This window comes from Phalangium opilio, unplaced genomic scaffold, assembly GCF_054372755.1.
Source record: "Phalangium opilio isolate 3A_F unplaced genomic scaffold, DU_Popi_V2 ptg000089l_1, whole genome shotgun sequence".
Lineage (NCBI taxonomy): Eukaryota > Metazoa > Arthropoda > Arachnida > Opiliones > Phalangiidae > Phalangium > Phalangium opilio.
This window is the reverse complement of record NW_028324194.1, coordinates 3,138,766-3,157,767: the sequence shown is the minus strand read 5'-3', so window position 1 is coordinate 3,157,767 and position 19,002 is coordinate 3,138,766. Positions and strand designations below refer to the sequence as shown.

General features: G+C 40.9%; 1 protein-coding gene across 4 annotated transcripts in view; it reads right to left on the bottom strand.

The window, feature by feature from the left end:
• LOC149647017 (mitogen-activated protein kinase kinase kinase 10-like) overlaps window positions 1-14,424 on the bottom strand; it is a 31,372-nt gene extending 16,948 nt beyond the window's left edge. For 3 of the 4 annotated variants that reach the window (XR_016371849.1, XR_016371850.1, XM_089849867.1), the window contains exons 1-5: window positions 13,116-14,424; window positions 6,625-6,805; window positions 5,365-5,513; window positions 3,892-4,314; window positions 2,188-2,346 (exon numbers count right to left, since the gene is read on the bottom strand). Coding sequence is in view for 2 of the 4 variants with exons in the window: in XM_089849867.1 (XP_089705993.1) it covers window positions 2,188-2,346; window positions 3,892-4,314; window positions 5,365-5,513; window positions 6,625-6,805; window positions 13,116-13,872 (1,669 nt within the window). In the remaining 2 variants the exon portion in view is untranslated. The remainder of the gene's footprint in view (window positions 1-2,187; window positions 2,347-3,891; window positions 4,315-5,364; window positions 5,514-6,624; window positions 6,806-13,115) is intronic. The other variant, XM_089849868.1, reaches the window with a different exon arrangement.
• Window positions 14,425-19,002: the final 4,578 nt, after the last annotated feature.

The following is a 19,002-nucleotide window of genomic DNA, read 5'->3' as shown; positions in this document are numbered from 1 at the left end:
TTGTGCAATTTTGGAAAACAAGTTCAAATCTATGACCATTAAGCACAGATGGGCTGGAAAAATAAGCTAAAGCCCCTGTTCTTCTAATGGCATCGCCTGTCAGCAGCGCCCCTAACGGGAGAGTCCCGAAACTTAATTCGACTCATAAGCCTTGGTTTGAGTGGAAAAAGTTTCAATATTGGTCGCGGTGTGGCGCTGCCCTAAAAGAACCAGCACGCCCCACCCATATCTCCATTCCAGTCCAATCTGTGTTTAATGGTCTAATTTGAACGCCAATTTGATCATGGCCATCTTTGAATTTGACCCAAATGTTCAGGGCATACATTTTAATCCCGGTGTATCAAAAACATTTCGCAATTTCATTTAAGGTTCCGATTTCAATCTAATTATGCTAAATTTTGCGCAGTTTTAATCAAGTTTCCCTGGACGAAATGTTTTATGTCAATTTATTATAAACCCAAATTGCGATTAAGGTTTTACAATCAAATCCCAGTTACACACAATTTTGAACGGTGTAATTTTTGTATGAGCTAATTCCAGCTCAGAAGTCAAGGCTTAGACCATCAAACACAGATGGACTGGAATGGAGATAATGGTGACGCGTGGTTCTTTTAGGGCAGCGCCTATCTAGCGCCACGTCGCGACCAATATCGAAACTTTTTCCACTCAAAGCATAGCCATAACATAAGGCTTATGAGTCGAATTAAGTTTCGGGCCTCTCCCGCTAAGGGGCGATGCCCTTTGAAGAACGGGGTTTTAGCATATATTTTTACAGTCCATCTGTGTTTAATGATCATAGGTCAAGGTAAATTCACGATTCCTCACACTTGCCCTCAATTGTGACGTCAAAAATTCCTTCACCAACATAACCATATAAAAATTCAATGTTTGCAAATAGGTTCTTGGTGTTAAAGCTTAAGTGGCGCACCTAAAATGCTAGACACTAATTATTAACCTTACCAAAAACAGGAAGGAAGCAATCAAAGGTCGTCAACGAGGGTGGAGTTAATACTAGCCTTTCCCAAGCTTAGAGGGCTAGTCAACTCCACCCCTCGACTATGGGGGCATCTAGTGGCATTTGATTAAACTAAACCACAGCCGAGACTTAATCGCTTTAAGCAGTGTTAATTCCAATAAGACTACCAAACCCTGAGCGCAAATATTAATACGATGATAAAGCACTCCAAAGTAATTTGGTTAAGGCCAGAAATAATTACAAATCATAAGTTAGCGCTTCTAAATATCTTTTACACGTAATTGTATGACGTCATTTACCGAAAAGGTATTAGTCACGCTTTTCAGGTATTTACCAGTACAAGACTGAACAACATTCCCATCCTTACAATATGATAATTTCCAGAAATTAATTTGAAAATTTATCAAAGGATAATGCTTAGGCTAAGACCATTAAAAAATGGAGATACGGGTGGCGTATGGTTCTTATAGGACAGCGCCTCTCGAGCGCAACTATAACCATAGAGCTAACTCAGAAGCCTTAGTGTGACGTCACTCATAGATCCATAGCGGTACCAAACATGGCCGCTCACTGCCAAAGCTAAGCCCGTTAGCAAGTGACGTCACAATTGAAATAGCTCTATTAAACACAGATGGACTGGCATGGAGATAGAGGTGGTTCTTTTAAGGCAGCGTCTCTAGCGCCACGCCGCGACCAATATTGAATTTTTTTCGACTCAAACCAAGGCTTATGAGTCGAATTAAGTTTCGGGATTCTCCCGCTAGGGGCGCTGCTGACAGGCGATGCCATTAGAAAAACAGGGGTTTCACCTTATAATTTGTCCAGTCCATCCGTGTTTAATGGTCTTAGGTTTAGGTTACATAACACGTTTATTTTATGATCGAGCAAAGTAATTTTTATAATCTTTAGGCAATGCGAAATGATATATTTTAGCCGCGTTATGCGTTTTAGCAATAAGCAATCTACGAACGACTTTCACAATCAGCCAGGCATTTCAATTACGTTATGTTATGTTATATTAAGCAAGCAATTTTTGTACCATTTGTTTTTCATTCTAGGACCCTTTCTTTTTAAAAAAATATACGTTTCAACCGTTTTGTATTTAAACTTTCATACTGTAAACATTAGCCAAGCCGCTACACTCTGACGTGTTTTTTTTTTTGAGAAGAATTCTTAGTATTATATTAAGAATTCTAACTAATTTGACGTACCCCTGTCTTTTCGTCCAAACTTACAGGCATAAGCTCTGAGTCTGGCCAGATTGGGTGAGGCGGGAGGGCTTTCCGGTGTGGCCTGTCCCATTCGTAAGCTTTTGATGTCCGGTCTAATCATCGAAGGACTCTGCTGCACTGTAATGTTGTGACGAAAATCTGAAGAAAAAAAAAGTACACTTTAGTGTTTTTAAAAAATTTAAATATTTTCATTTTAATTAGCGGTCTTATTCCTGATCAGCGCCACCTACCCATAGCGGCGACTTTGAGAACTACTGTAAGCGGCAAGCCAATCAGATGTCGCTAAAAATCTGGTGACGTCACTGACTGGCACTCTCGGGTCTTACCAAAAATGACGTCACCAGATTTTAGCGACATCTGAATAAATTGGCTTGCCGCTTACAGTAGTTCTCAAAGTCACCGCTATGGGTAGATGGCGCTGATCAGGAATAAGGCTAATTTAAGTGATCGTTAAATGAAACTAGACCATCATGAAAACTTAACAAAATTTGTTCACCAATTTAAATTTTTTTAATGTTTCAAAAAATTACGTATTGTATAGTGTTCAAATGTTCACAATCAAACGATACAAATCTTTTCGACTCTAATACCTTCATCACGGGCTCACGGCCTATAGAGCTATCTCAGAACAGGGTTCATAAAACTTTTGGGAAAACAAATTTCCCTGAGATTTCCAGGTTTTCCCCATATACTTCCCTCAGTTTTCCAGGTTTTTCCCTTATAAGGAGTATCCCATGCAGCAAATGTAAACGAAGGAGGGGGGGGGGCAAATTGGACTATAACATAATCTAAGGACATCCCCGTATCTCTAATATAACCAGAGTTATGAGCCTCCAAAGTATAGTGTAATGCTATTCCTATGAACGGTACCGTTCATGAACATTTTGACTAATAACTCGGCCCGTGTTTGACACAAATTTAACTAAAAATTCTAAATTTCCCTGAACTTTCCCTGAGGTTTTTGTGAACTATTAATTTCCCTGATTTTTCCAGGTTTTCCCGGTTTTCCAGGTTTGTATGAACCCTGTATATAAATCAAAGTCCTGACTGATTGACTGACTGACCGACAGACTGACTGATAATCAACGCCCAGCCCAAACCACTTGCCATAGAAGGCTGAAAATTTGCAGAAACGTTACTCATAAGTAGTAGGCGCGTACTAAGAAAGATTTCCCTCCAATCCGCCGCCATTTTAATAAATGGCGCCCAGAAATGTAAAAAATCTTCTCTATGCAACAAAGTCCGCGCGTTTCAACCGATTTCGCAAATATTTAGTACACTGGTTTCCTTTAACCTATAGACGGGCTGAAAGGTCTTTAGGGTTCGATTTGTTGCCATCTTTTTAAATGGCGGCCAAAAACTTAAAAACCCTTCTTTATGGAATAGTGTCCGCGTGGAAAGTAATAAAAAATGTCCCGACGGGCTGACGGGCAACGCCGAGTGCCTTCGCACCTAGGGTGCTACAAAAATATCAGTCATCAGTAAAATCTACACATTCTTTATATCATTTTGATGGAATTTCTTATTACACGCGAGCTACGCCGTGGCTAACAGCTAGTACTAACTATTACCGTTAACCTCTGCAAGTTTTGAATATCTGTCACTTCAGGCAATTAATTTTCTAGATTTATCTTTCACTTTTTCTCGTCTGTTTTTATTAATCTATAAAATGAATGTACTCACCAGATGGCATGCTGATTTGTTGGCCTCCATATTTGAGCAATTTTAGCCGACTCTTCTTGAACTTGCCCTTCCTCTTCTTGGGTGTTGGTCGACCTTGTTGCTGTTGCTGAATCATAATATTGAGCTCTCTTTCGAGCAAATGGAACTCCCTCTCGACCAACTCTTGCTCCCGTTTCATCAGCAACTCTTCTTGCATCCTCTGTTGCAGGATGGCTTTCGTCAATTCCTCTTCCCGGCATCGCAATTCCTTCTCTTTGCATCTAAGCTCGTGAAACATTTCTTCAATTTCGTGCTTCCAATCTTCTTGAAGCGTATGGAATGATTCTTGCGGAGTGTTCATGAAAGGCGATCGGGAAATCTCCTCCAGCTCTCGAAGGATATCCACAAAGTACGGCCGACCATGAGGCTCTGGGTCCCAACACGCTATCATGAAGAATAAAGAATTGACGCATTTATAGACTTAATAAAAACATTTGTTTGTATCTTGGTGAAATCTCAACCACTTTTATCGAAACTTGTCCAGGGTTGGCACGGAATTTTCAGAACCAAATTCCCTGACTTTTACAGGTTTTCCCCGACCTTTTTCTGAGGTTTTCCCCGACCTTTTTCTGAGATTTTCCCCCGACCTTTTTCTGAGGTTTTCCCCGACCTTTTTCTGAGATTTTCCCCGACCTTTTTCTGAGACTTTCCCCGACCTTTTTTCTGAGACTTTCCCCGACCTTTTTTCTGAGACTTTCCCCGACCTTTTTCCGACATTTTCCCCGACCTTTTTCCGACATTTTCCCCGACCTTTTTCCGACATTTTCCCTGACCTTTTTCCGACATTTTCCCAGACCTTTTTCTGATATTTTCCCAGACCTTTTTCCGAGATTTTCCCAGACCTTTTTCCGAGATTTTCCCAGACCTTTTTCCGAGATTTTCCCTGACCTTTTTCTGAGATTTTCCCCGACCTTTTTCTGAGATTTTCCCTGACCTTTTAAGGCCGAAAGTGTGAATGTTTACAGCAAGTTTTAAGTGCTTATAATGAAATAAACTCTCTACATTAAGCTTTCAAATGTGTTTGTTGCACCAAAATGATTAAGAAACATTTTAACTATAAATAACAGTCCAGGAGATTTTTATAACTTTAGGCATTTACTTTACAAAAACAATTCTAGACATTTTTAAGGATTGCTCTAGAGTTTTTTTGTGTTAAGAGAGGAGGAGGAGAAACTTTCATTATACTCTTTCAATAAAGACTTATCCCCAGAAATTTTACCCACTAAAATCAAATTCCCTGACTTGGCTGAAATTTTTAAAAATCCCCTGACTTTTCCCTGACCTTTTCGGCCCATTTTTAAAATTCCCTGATTTTTCCAGGTTTTCCCTGACCCGTGGAAACCCTGATTAGTCTTATTTTAAAGAAAACAATACTCCCTACATCATTAAATTACATTTAAAAATGCATTTTTAGTAAAAAAAGGTGAATCTTACCTTCCATGAGTCGAGAAAAAGGCAGTGGGCATGTTGATGGAATAGGCAAAGTTAATTTGTTGACTGCGACTCCGTAAGCGACAGCCAAGGTATCAATTCCTTTATAAGGCATTTCACCAGTCAACAATTCCCATAGTAAGACACCGTAACTGAAACCAAACAAAACAATTAAGCAACAAGTTACAATGCAAAACGCTACTGAGATCTAAGACCATTAAACACAGATGACTGGAAAAATTATAAGCTAAAACCCCCGTTCTTCTAATGGCATCTAGCGGGAGAGTCTCGAAGCTTAATTCGACTCGCAAGCCTTGGTTCGACTCGCAAGCCTTGGTTCGACTCGCAAGCCTTGGTTCGACTCGCAAGCCTTGGTTCGACTCGCAAGCCTTGGTTCGACTCGCAAGCCTTGGTTCGACTCGCAAGCCTTGGTTCGACTCGCAAGCCTTGGTTCGACTCGCAAGCCTTGGTTCGACTCGCAAGCCTTGGTTCGACTCGCAAGCCTTGGTTCGACTCGCAAGCCTTGGTTCGACTCGCAAGCCTTGGTTCGACTCGCAAGCCTTGGTTCGACTCGCAAGCCTTGGTTCGACTCGCAAGCCTTGGTTCGACTCGCAAGCCTTGATTCGACTCGCAAGCCTTGATTCGACTCGCAAGCCTTGATTCGACTCGCAAGCCTTGATTCGACTCGCAAGCCTTGGTTCGACTCGCAAGCCTTGGTTCGACTCGCAAGCCTTGGTTCGACTCACAAGCCTTGGTTCGACTCACAAGCCTTGGTTCGACTCACAAGCCTTGGTTCGACTCGCAAGCCTTGGTTCGACTCATAAGCCTTGGTTCGACTCATAAGCCTTGGTTCGACTCATAAGCCTTGGTTCGACTCATAAGCCTTGGTTCGACTCATAAGCCTTGGTTCGACTCATAAGCCTTGGTTCGACTCATAAGAATTGGTTCGACTCACAAGCCTTGGTTCGACTCATAAGAATTGGTTCGACTCACAAGCCTTGATTCGAGTCGAAAAAATTTCAATATTGGTCGCGGCGTGGCGCTAGAGACGCTGCCCTAAAAGAACCAAGCGCCACCTGTATCTCCATTCCAGTCCATCTGTGTTTAATATAGCTATCTCAGTTGTGACGTCACGGGCTAACGGGCTTAGCTTTGGCAGTGAGCAGCCATGTTTGGTGCCGCTATGAGTGACGTCACACTAAGGCTTCTGAGACAGCTCTATGGTCTTAGGCGCGCTCATCAACATAAAATAGAGAAACTTACCTCCAAACATCGCTAGCTTTTGAAAAGGTTGAGGACTTGATGACTTCAGGGGCCATCCAGGCATAGGTACCTGCAGCTGACATCCGCGTCGTTTTGTAAACTTCCCTGGCTAGTCCAAAATCCGTTATCTTCAGAGTTTTGTCGTAAAGAGTCGACATTTCAACACCTTCACTGAGTAGAACTGAAAAAGAGCAAAGGGTACATTTTAAAATTGGGTTTTTTAAAGGTGTATCAAACAGCTAGGGACATTTTTCGTGAAAGTCATATTTTTTGTGTAATGTACAATCCGAGTGTTACGACGTCAAACGATTCCGAATCTTCACCCCTTAAAGATGACTTCTCTACTACACAGTGGGTAAGCTTGGTACAGGCTAGCTCAGCAAAATGCAGGCACCAATCGGACCTAAGGCACTAAGTCGATTGGTTCCCGTTCCCGCCTTTGGCAATATAAAATTCGAGTCCAGAAGGTTAGCCGGAAAGTTTTGGTTGATAACGGAGTCGGCTGTTGCAAAGCGCGGATGCCCTTCAAAGTGACTTTCCTTACGAAGTCCAGTTTTGGCTTGGCGAAGACAGGATGCATTTATGGGCGGGATTTATAAGTGAAACCCGGCCGGAGTTCAGTAGGAAAGTCACCTGGACCCTAGCTTTGCTTTATTATCGGGGTCAAGTTGGATGTCTTAAGCATATAAATGTATCACAACAATCTTCGCAGCTGCAACGAACTATTTGTGTCAGCGGCAGAACTACTTTTGCTTTACCCTGAACAGTTACGTTCATAAAATGTCTTTAAGGCATCTCATAGAAAGTCAATGTTTAACAGATGATAGAGGAATGTTAAGCTAGTTAACGAAAAAGTTGCAAGGAGAGAAGTGTCGACATACGCAATTTTGCACCCAAAATTTTAATCGCCTTCCATGCCCCTTAAAGCAACGGGCGGCTCCATGATCACCCCTAGCATTCTGGCTAATCTTCAGGACACGAATTTTAACTTGCCAAAGGCAGGAACCAACCAGACATTATGCACTAGGTCTATTGGTTCCTGCATTTGGCTTAACTAGCCTTTACCAAGATTAGCCACTGTGTAGTAGAAAAGCAGCGTGGGAAATAAGGTGGTGGCACAGGGCAAATGACCAGATTAAAAATTGCCTGGACCAGTTTAAAAATTAAACCAGAGGGGGGTCGGTTGTCTACGGGACCACTAAGAAAATTCAAGGGTTTCCAGAGTCCAGACATTAGCTAATATATTTTAATTATCCACTTCTTTAATTTAGCAGACGACGCGCCCTAGACAGTGGTCATGGACCAGTTTATTTATTCCAGACCAGGGGGGGGGGTCGCTGGCCCAATGTCCAGTTTTAAAAAAATCGTTATTTCCCACCCTGTTAAGAAAAGCCATTTTTAGGGGTCCTATCGCCCCTAACACGCTGGCTAATCTTTGCACACCAATTTGACCTTGCCAAACGCAGGAACCAACGAGAATTTGTCCACGAAGACAGAGCTAAAACTAGTCTTTGGCCCAGTCTGGGAAATAGCACACTTCCTCTGGTCCAAAACCAGTTTATTAATTGCTTAGACTAGTTTTTAAATTCGAGAAGTGGGGCTTACTGGTCCTCGGGACCAGTTTATTAGTTGTAGATCTATAGGAGAACAAAGGCTGGGACCCGTCCTGAGACCAGTTTATTATTTTGGACCCTAGAGGGTCGCTGGTCCCAAGGACTAGTTTAAAAATATCCTTATTTCCAAGACTGGGTCACTCTTTGCTAAGTCTAAGTTGACTCCACCCCTAAACTATGAGAGCCATCTAGCGGCATATGCTTGAGTTAAACCACAGTCCATATTTCCCATAAATGAGGGCGAATAACAGTTACTTCTGTCAAATAGGGGTTTTATTGAAGCAAGTCTTAGATGTGGTTTAGTTTCAACAAATGATACTAGATGCTCCCATAGTCGAGGGTTGGAGTTAACTGGCCTGCTAGGCTTTAAGGTTCATACAACTTTTGGAAAACAAATTTCCCTGAGATTTCCAGGTTTTTTCCCCATATACTTTCCTGAGTTTTCCAGATTTTTCCATATACCCGTATATGGAGTATCCTATGGAGCAAATGTTAACGAAGGAGGGGGGACAAATATGACTATTACATAATCAAAGGACATCCCCATATCTCTAATATAACCAGAGTTATGAGCCTCCAAAGTATAGTGTAATGTTAATCCTATGGAGGGAATGTTTACGAAAGTTTTGCTTAATTACTCGGCCCCTGTTTGACGAAATCCCAAGTTTTTAGTATCGTTTGAGGGGGGGGGGGGCAAATAAGACTATAACATACTCAAAGGACATCCCCGTATCTCTAATATAACCAGAGTTACGAGCCTCCAAAGTTGGGTGTAATGTTAATCCTATGGAGGGGATGTTTACGAACATTTTGCTTAATTACTCGGCCCCTGTTTGACGAAAGCCCAAGTTCATAGTATGGTAGGATGGGGGGGGGGCAAATTGGACTATTACATAATCAAAGGACATCCCCGTATCTCTAATATAACCAAAGTTACGAGCCTCCGAAGTTTAGTGTAATGTTAATCCTACAGAGGGGATTTATCAACATTTTGCTTAATTACTCGGCCTTTGTTTGACGCAAATTTCCCTGAATTTTACTAAAAAATCGTAACTTCCCTGAATTTTCCCTGAGGTTTTTGTCAACTATTTATTTCCCTGATTTTTCCCTGTTTTCCAGGCTTGTATGAACCCTGTGCTATAAGCTTGACAAAGACTAGTTTTGGCTCTGTCTTCATGGACTAATTCTCGTTGGTTCCTGCCTTTGGAAAAGTAAAATTAGCGTGTAAAGATTAGCCAGCATATTAAGGACACCAAAAGAGCCGTCATTTGCCTTAAAGGCGGTTGAACAATCATTCTAGTTACGTATTTTTTCATAAGAAAACTTAAACATGAACCAGCATAGTTTTAAATCAAATAGGGAAACAGCAAAAGGGGCGGGTTTTCAGACGGCTCCTCCCATCTACATCTAAATAGTGGAGGATTTAACAGAGTAAAAAGGTTAGTGGGAAGTAAAGATGATTGGTTAAGCCGAGGTCTGACGTTTTGTAGGAAGGGTTTATCCCGAGGGGTCGGACGTTTGTCAAAATCCCATACACTTCGATTGAAATCTGTTTAAAATCTCGAAATCCCGAAATCTCACGTCAAAATCTAAAAATCTTAAAATCTCACGTCAAAATCTGAAAATTTTAAAATCTCACGTCAAAATCTAGAAATCCCAAAATCCCTACCTTAAAATCCCGAAATCCCTATTTTAAAATCTGAAAATCCCGAAATCTTCACCTAAAATCCCGAAGTTTTCACCAAAAATCCCGAAATCTCACATTAAAATCTAGAAATCCCGAAATCTTAACGTAAAATCCCAAAATCTCATCCTAAAATATCAAAATCAGAAAATCTCCTCGAAATCCGAAAATCTCCTCGAAATCCGAAAATCTCCTCGAAATCCGAAAATCTCCTCGAAATCCGAAAATCTCCTCGAAATCCGAAAATCTCCTCGAAATCCGAAAATCTCCTCGAAATCCGAAAATCTCCTCGAAATCCGAAAATCTCCTCGAAATCCGAAAATCTCCTCGAAATCCGAAAATCTCCTCGAAATCCGAAAATCTCCTCGAAATCCGAAAATCTCCTCGAAATCCGAAAATCTCCTCGAAATCCGAAAATCTCCTCGAAATCCGAAAATCTCCTCGAAATCCGAAAATCTCCTCGAAATCCGAAAATCTCCTCGAAATCCGAAAATCTCCTCGAAATCCGAAAATCTCCTCGAAATCCGAAAATCTCCTCGAAATCCGAAAATCTCCTCGAAATCCGAAAATCTCCTCGAAATCAGAAAATCTCCTCGAAATCAGAAAATCTCCTCGAAATCCGAAAATCTCCTCGAAATCCGAAAATCTCCTCGAAATCCGAAAATCTCCTTCAAAATCTGAAAATCTTGTTCCAAAGCCCGAAATCTCCTTCAAAATCTGAAAATCCTGAACAAAATCCCGAAATCTTCTTCGAAATCTGAAAATCGCGTTCAAAATCTGAAAATCTTGTTCCAAAGCCCGAAATCTCCTTCAAAATCTGAAAATCCTGAACAAAATCCCGAAATCTTCTTCGAAATCTGAAAATCGCGTTCAAAATCTGAAAATCTCCTTTAAAATCCCGAAATCTTAAAATCTTGGACTAGATTTCCAGATTTCTAAAATCTGAGTCAGAATCTCAAAATCTGGGCCAAAATCTCAAAATCTTTGTCAAAATCTTGAAATCTCAAAATCCCGTACACTAAAATGTCGAACGTCCGACCCCTCGGTTTATCCCTTACTGCCGAGTCCCTATAGTCTGTAATTCTGTTAAGTTTAATTTATAGGACATGCGTCTAGTGACCTCCCCCCCCTCTTTTTGACTAGAAAATTTATAGGACATTGTCCACTGGAGTGTGCAAAATTAGTGTGGCATCTTCATAGTCAAACTATCAAAACTTCGGAAAATGTTATTGGTCAAAATGTCCACTGACCTCCTTAGTCTTTGAATAAATTATGGGGCATTTTAAAATTTTTATTGGACAGTGTCCTATGCTTATTTCCAGCTCTGCTTAGAGCTATCTCAATTGTGACGTCAGTGCCCAAATAAACGTCACGGACTTAGTTTTGGCAGTGGGCGGCTATGTGTGGTACCCAGTCTAGGAAAAAAGGATATTTTTTAAACTAGTCCTTGGGACCAGTGACACCCCTAGTCCCCGAAATAATAAACTGGTCTCAGGACTGGTCCCAGACTTTGTTCCCCTATAGATTTGCAATTAATAAACTGGTCCCGAGGACCAGTAACCCCCAATTTTTGAATTAAAAAACTGGTCCAAGCAATTAATAAACTGGTTTTGGACCAGTGGAAGTGTGCTATTTCCCAGACTTCCTCCAGTGGTACCGTTTTGGTTCTATGCAGGGTGGGAAATAAGGATTTTTTTTTTAAACTGGACATTGGGCCAGCGACCCCCCCTGGTCGGGAATAAGTAAACTTGCCCATGACCATTGAACAGGGCGTGTCGTCTGCTAAACTAAAGAAGTCGATAATTAAAATAGTTAAGATATTGTCTGGACTCTGGCTACCCTTGAATTTTATTAGTGGTCAAGTGGACCACTGACCCCCCCCCCTCCGATTTAATTATTAAACTGGTCCAGGCAATTTTTAAACTGGTCATTTGCCCTGTGCCGCCGCCTCATTTCCCACGCTGGTTCTATGGGCAAATAGTATGGGTGACGTCACACTAAGGCTTCTGAGACAGCTCTATTGAGAAAGAGCTAGTGATTAGTTTTTTACTAACCATTTATTAAAAACAACAAATTAAACTATAATTATTACGCAATTATATTATGATATAATAATATAACTATTTTATATCAATGTAACATTCCTTTGAATGTACTATTCCTTTTTCAGGGTTCATACAACTTTTGGAAAACAAATTTCCCTGAGTTTTCCAGGTTTTTCCCCATATTCTTCCCTGAATTTTCCAGGTTTCTCCCGTATATGGAGTATCCTATGGAGCAAATTTTAACAAGGAGGGCAAATTGGACTATAACATACTCAAAGGACATCCCCGTATCTCTAATATAACCAGAGTTATGAGCCTCCAAAGTTAGGTGTAATGTTAATCCTATGGAGGGAATGTTCACGAACAATTTGCTTAATTACTCGGCCCCTGTTTCACGAAAGCCCAAGTTCATAGTATGGTTAGATGGGGGGCAAATTGGACTATAACATACTCAAAGGACATCCCCTTATCTCTAGTAGAACCACAGTTATGAGCCTCCAAAGTATAGTGTAATGTTAATCCTATGGAGGGTATGTTTACGAACATTTTGCTTAATTACTCGGCCCCGGTTTGACGCAAATATCCCTGATTTCCCTGAATTTTACTAAAAATTCTAAATTTCCCTGAGCTTTCCCTGAATTTTACTAAAAATTCTAAATTTCCCTGAGCTTCCCCTGAATTTTACTAAAAATTCGAAATTTCCCTGAGCTTCCCCTGAATTTTACTAAAAATTCTAAATTTCCCTGAGCTTCCCCTGAATTTTACTAAAAATTCTAAATTTCCCTGAGCTTTCCCTGAATTTTACTAAAAATTCTAAATTTCCCTGAGCTTTCCCTGAATTTTACTAAAAATTCTAAATTTCCCTGAGCTTTCCCTGAATTTTACTAAAAATTCTAAATTTCCCTGAGCTTTCCCTGAACTTTACTAAAAATTCTAAATTTCTCTGAGTTTTCCCTGAGGATTTTGTCAACTATTTATTTCCCTGATTTTTCCAGGTTTTCCAGGATTATATGAACCCTGTTTTTTGAAAGCGACGGTTTTTAATTTTTTTTTATTTTTTGGTATTTTTTACTTCACGACACACTGATCAAGAAGCTAACGTTGCTCTCAACCAGTCATCCTAAATTCAACCCGACAGAATATACTCACCATTGCTAGATTTAAGATCCCTATGAATGAGTGAGATGGGTGCTTCCGAATGCAGGTAATTCATTCCTCGAGCAATTTGAATCGCCCAATTGACTAATATATCGGGCGAAATTTTCCTCCCAGCTAAAACCCTATTTAGCGGTCCACCACGAGCGTATTCCATCACCAGGCATAGATTCGGTTCATCCAAACACACCCCTTTTAACGTCACGATGTTGGGATGATCGAGGAGCCAAAATAGCTTGGCTTCTTGTCGAACATTCTCTATGGTTACGCTTATATCTTCATCCGGATCTTGACGAGCGGCTTTAACGGCAACTTCTTGATTGTTCCAATACCCGCGATAAACTTTGCCGAACCCGCCTACCCCTATCACTTCTTCCAATTCGAGTTCGCTGAATTTAATTTTAAAAGGTCTAATATCATCCCCGAGGGATTTGTTGATATCTTGGATTTCTTCCTGCGAGACAAAATCGCACGGGAATATTCCGACTTTATCACCGATCTTACCAGTCCACCAGCCTTCGTCTCCGGATATTTTTGAGTCTTGAGAAAGCACTTCGACGCGTTCACCCCGGCGTAACGAGAGTTCGTCTTCGCCGGAAGCTTCGTAGTCGTAAACCGCGGTCCATATCCTCGCCACCCTACTGTCATTGCCGCCGCTACTTTCACCGCTGCTGATGTTGGGATCTCCATTTTTCACTAGTATCGTTGCGACTTGAGCGGCTTCCATGGACAATGAAATGGCACTAGGCATCCGTTGTTTCGCGTAAACACGCTTCTAAGCCATTTACTTTTCGCCGCGAGCGAAATACGTCACTTTTACACTGATAAGCCTAGGCCTAGACCTCTGTCCAAGGGGGTCTAACGTAGACCAAGGCTTAGTTGGCATATTACGCGCGACAGTATACGCGAAATTGCCGATAATTAATCGAAAAACTAATTAAAAAATTATTTACGTCACTACTTTAGCCGCTTTTTACTACTTTTAATAGACTGATAAGCCTAGGCTTAGACCTCTGTCCAAGCCTCCAAGGGGGTCTAACGTAGACCAAGGCTTAGTTCGCATATTACGCGCGACAGTATGAGCGAAATTGCCGCCGATAATTAATCGAAAAACTAATAAAATAATTATTCTAATACATTTACTGAAATGGTGCAATTTCCCGGACTCCCCCGAATCACAATCGGCTTTGTTTCTCACTCCTATTTTGATACAACATATACACAAAATACTAAAAACAAAATTTCAACAAATCTACGCCATATTAGGAAGGTACTTTGACCTTAGAAAAGACTGGACTGGAAACTCACTCCAATTTAAAGAACCTTTAAGGCGTCGTCTGGTAATTTGGGCCAACTTCGGTTAAAGCGTAAAGCGTTATTTTATACAGTACCTAGTAGGCCGTGTTTTAGCCGCCTCGAAAAAAAATTCAGGGCTGTACATCAGGCTTGGAAATAAGGTTTATTTCTGAACTAGTCCTCCGGACCAGTGACCCCTGATGTCTTAAATATGAAACTGGTCCCGGGACCAGTAACCCTTCCCCTATTAATTTTTCTACTGGTCCCAGGACTTGTGGTCGTTCTCTCTTCTAAAAAAATCTCTCTCGGCTTAGGGTTGTATACACAACTGGACTCCTGGAGTCGAAATTTATGTTAAAATGAAAATAATTAAAGAGGTCCCTTTATCAATTTTTAATAAAAGTAGGAATTAATAAACTAGTCATTGGGACCAGTGACCCTCGCGTTTTGAATAAAAAAAGTGGTCCAAGCTATTAATAAACTGGTTTTTGACCTGTAAACCTGTCTTATTTCCTAGCCTGCTGTACATAAGTAACATAAAAGAAGCTAGAGTGCTAGACGTGTGCTAAGCAGACGGCTCTAAAGTACAGTGGTAAGCAGGGCTCTACATAAGGATATTTTTTTAGTAGTCAGCCTGACTAGTGAGCCCCCCTATCCCAATTTTTTTTAGAAGTCACTGACTAGTGAGACGCATGGTTTACGAATATTTGGAACATTTTTTTTACTAGTCAAGTTGACTAGTGAACCCCCAGATTTCGATTTATTTTAGTAGTCAAGGCATTTTTTTACTAGTCAAATGCCTTGACTAGTGCCTTATGTAGAGCCCTGCTAGTGAGCCCCCCTATCCCAATTTTTTTTAGTAGTCACTGACTAGTGAGACGCATGGTTTACGAATATTTGGGACATTTTTTTATTAGTTAAAGGGGCTGTTCGGAGAGTGGGACAAACGACGATCTTCCTCATAGAGCTTAACATAGCGGGTGGGTAAAAAAGGAGAGGGGGTCGGACAGCCCCTTTAAGTTGACTAGTGAACCCCCAGATTTCGATTTATTTTAGTAGTCAAGGCATTTTTTTGTAGTCAAATGCCTTGACTACTACCAAGAGCTACTACTAATGACTAGTGCCTTGTGTAGAGCCCTGGTAGTAAACAGGGTGGGAAATAAGGATTATTTTAAAACTGGACAACGGGCCAGCAACCTCCCTGGCCTGGAATAAATAAACTGGTCCATGGCCATTGACAAGGGCACGTCGTCTGCTAAACTAAAGAAGAGGATAATTAAAATAGTTGAAAATTTGAGATAATGCCTGGACTCTGGTTACCCTTGAATAAATAACCTTAGAGGTCCCGTGGACCACTTACCCACCTCCAGTTTAATATTTTAACTGGTCATTTTCCCTGTGCCACACTGCCACCGCCTTATTTCCCACGCTGGTGGTAAAATTTAACTGGCAAATGGCAATCAGGCTTCGATATAAGAGAAGTTTGCAAGTCAAAAACCTGTTTCTTAATTCGTTGGACCCTTTTTTTAATTAAAATCTGAGCCTCTCTGGTCTCAAGAACTCCTTTTATAATTACAACTTAAATCCATTGGGTAAGGAGCGTCCTTGGGACAAGTGATGCAAGCTGGAAGGAGAGAGGAGTGGAGTAGAAAACTCTATACCTATAACATGGACAAAGAGAATGCACGTGAGGAAATTTGTTTTCACTTTACAGGATAGGCAACTCCCTATCTCAGACGACAGCATATTTTGTAAATACTGTTCAGGGTGGGAAATAAGGATTTTTTAAAAATCGACATTGGGCCAGCGACCCCCCCCCCGGCCTGGAATAAATAAACTGGTCCTTGACCATTGACCAGGGTGCGTCGTCTGCTAAACTAAAGAAGTGGGTAATTAAAATAGTTGAGATGTCTGGAACACTCTGGTTACCCAGTGGTCCCGTGGACCACTGACCCCCCCTCCTACGATTTAATTTTTAAACTGGACCAGGTAGTTTTTAAACTGATCATTTTCCCTGTGACACCGCCTTATTTCCCACGCTGACTCTGTTACAACATAGCTCACTCGTTCGACGCGCAAAGCTAGGTCTCTAACTCCCTATGTAACCTAGGTTTGTGCTTGCTGACAAGAGATAATAAACATCTTCAGGATTTAAAATATCCGCGAGTTATTTAGCTCGAGTGCACGGACCTCCAGGCTGTAGATTCAAATACGTGTAGTAGGCTGTAGGCAATTTAACTTCACAGGTATTTGAAACTAAGACCTAGAGGTCCGTGCACTCGAGCACTCGAGCTAAAAAACTAGCGGATATTTTAAATCCTGAAGTTTATTGTCTCTTGTCACTTGTCAGCAACAGTCTGGGAAATAGCACACTTCATCTGGTCCAAAACCAGTTTTTTAAATGCTTGGACTAGTTTTTTAATTCAAAAAGTGGGGGTTACTGGTCTTCGGGACCGGTTTATTAATTGTAAATCTATGGGAGATCAAAGGCGGGGACCAGTCCTGAGACCAGTTTATTATTTAGACCACTAGGGGGGCTCACTGGTCCCAAGAACTAGTTTAAAAAATATCCTTATTTCCCAGCCTGGTCAGCACGCACAAAGCTAGGTCACATAGACACCTAGCTTTGTGCGTGCTCACAACCGATGCTGTAACAGAGTATATACAGAATAAACTGTCGTTCGAGATTGGGAGTTGCCTATCCTGTAGCGTGAAAACAAATTTCCTCACGCGCATTCTTTATAAAAGCTCGAAGGTTGTAGTGTATTTTTCCTTCATCGGTTTCTATCCACGCTTGTTTTTCGTGTACTCGGGGTTAAAGGCCCGTTCAGACGACACTCTTTTTCTCGCTACGCTCGCTGTGCTGAGCTCATCAGATTTTCTGGCTTCACCGGCCTCTAGAAAATGCACTGTTCACACGACCAAAATTTTCTCATTCTTGATCTCGGCAAAGCGAGAAAAAAAGTTGAAAAAATTCAACTTTTTTTCTCTCTTTGCTCGGCACAGCCAATAGAATGCTTCCGAAATGACGTCATTCTTTGTTGTGTAGTCTGCTTCTATGTGGAAAGGTGTTTTCTTCGGTTTCGCTGGTTCGAATCCCTTGAAATTTTAATGAGATATATATCGAAGGGTTATAAATTATCGTGCAAAGTTTTAAAACGAATAGTTCTTTTCTTAAAAAAAGGTTTTAATTATGCATAAATAAAACTTTAATGAATTTTTTGGAAAACAACTAATCGTTTTAAAAGTTTGCACGATAATTTAAAATCATTCAATATACTTATCAGTAAAATTTCAAGAGATTCGGACTAATGAAACCGAAGAAAACACATTTCTACAGAGTAGCAGACTACACAACAAAGAATGACGTCATTTCGGAAACATTCTATTGGCTGTGCCGAGTAAAGAGAGAAAAAAAGTTGAATTTTTTCAACTTTTTTTCTCGCTTTGCCGAGATCAAGAATGAGAAATTTTTGGCCGTGTGAACAGTGCATTTTCTAGAGGCTGGTGAAGCCAGAAAATCTGATGAGCTCAGCACAGCGAGCGTAGCGAGAAAAAGAGTGTCGTCTGAACGGGCCTTTCATAAAGACACACACACAATCCATCAGCGCAAGTGATTAAATAACCTAACCTAGCTAAATCGATTTCAGCTAGCGTACTTATTTCGCTCCTAAAAAATTAAATTAGAAGCGTGAAAACATCCCTAAGCTTAAAGGCTAGCTCTCACTTGGCAAATAGTCGCGACGAATTAATTTTTCGCGTGGCGAAAAAAACCGGCGATATTTTATAGCGATTTCCACTGACTGCTCGCGGAGCGCTCCCATGGAGCCATATAAATGGGAGAAGTAGTTCTCGGCTTCGTTAAAGACTGATTTTGCTAAATCAGTGTCTCCTATATTTATTGCTCCATGGGAGCGCTCCGAGAGCAGTAAGTGGAATTCGCTATTAGTCGCTAGGGTAGTGGTTCTCACTGGACGCGAAATTTTAAAAACGCTTCAGCCGGCCGAGCGATCTTTTACGCATCTTAAGCCTAAATTTCAAACATGTAAAGTACTCTATTTAATAATGAACCAAGTTATTTTCTTGTCCTTCTTAAAATCATTTTTTGACACATCCATATCTATCTAATAGAAACATAATCAATTTTAGCTAGCGTACGTATTTCAATCTTAAAAAATTAAATTAGAAGCGTGAAAACTTGCCTAAACTTACCTTATTTTCATAGAGATCAGAACATATATTAGAACTCAATAGTCATTTAACTTATTTTACACCAAGTGACCAAGGCTTAAAATTGGCGACGTAGCACACTCCCCCTTCCCACTATCTGAACCTGATTGGCTGAAGTCTTTTTTCGCCGAGCGTTTAGCGAAAAAAAATAGAACAGTCGCTTTGGGACTCTTTGTGGCGATTTTGACGGCGAATAGAAGAAAATTCGCTCATTTTATTCGCGGGTATCGAGTCGCGTGGCGAAAAATGCATTTTTTCGCCAAGTGAGAACCGGGCTTACCTCTGTTATTTTCATAGAGATCAGAACACATATATTAGAACTCAATGGTTATTTTACACCAGTACACCAAGTGAC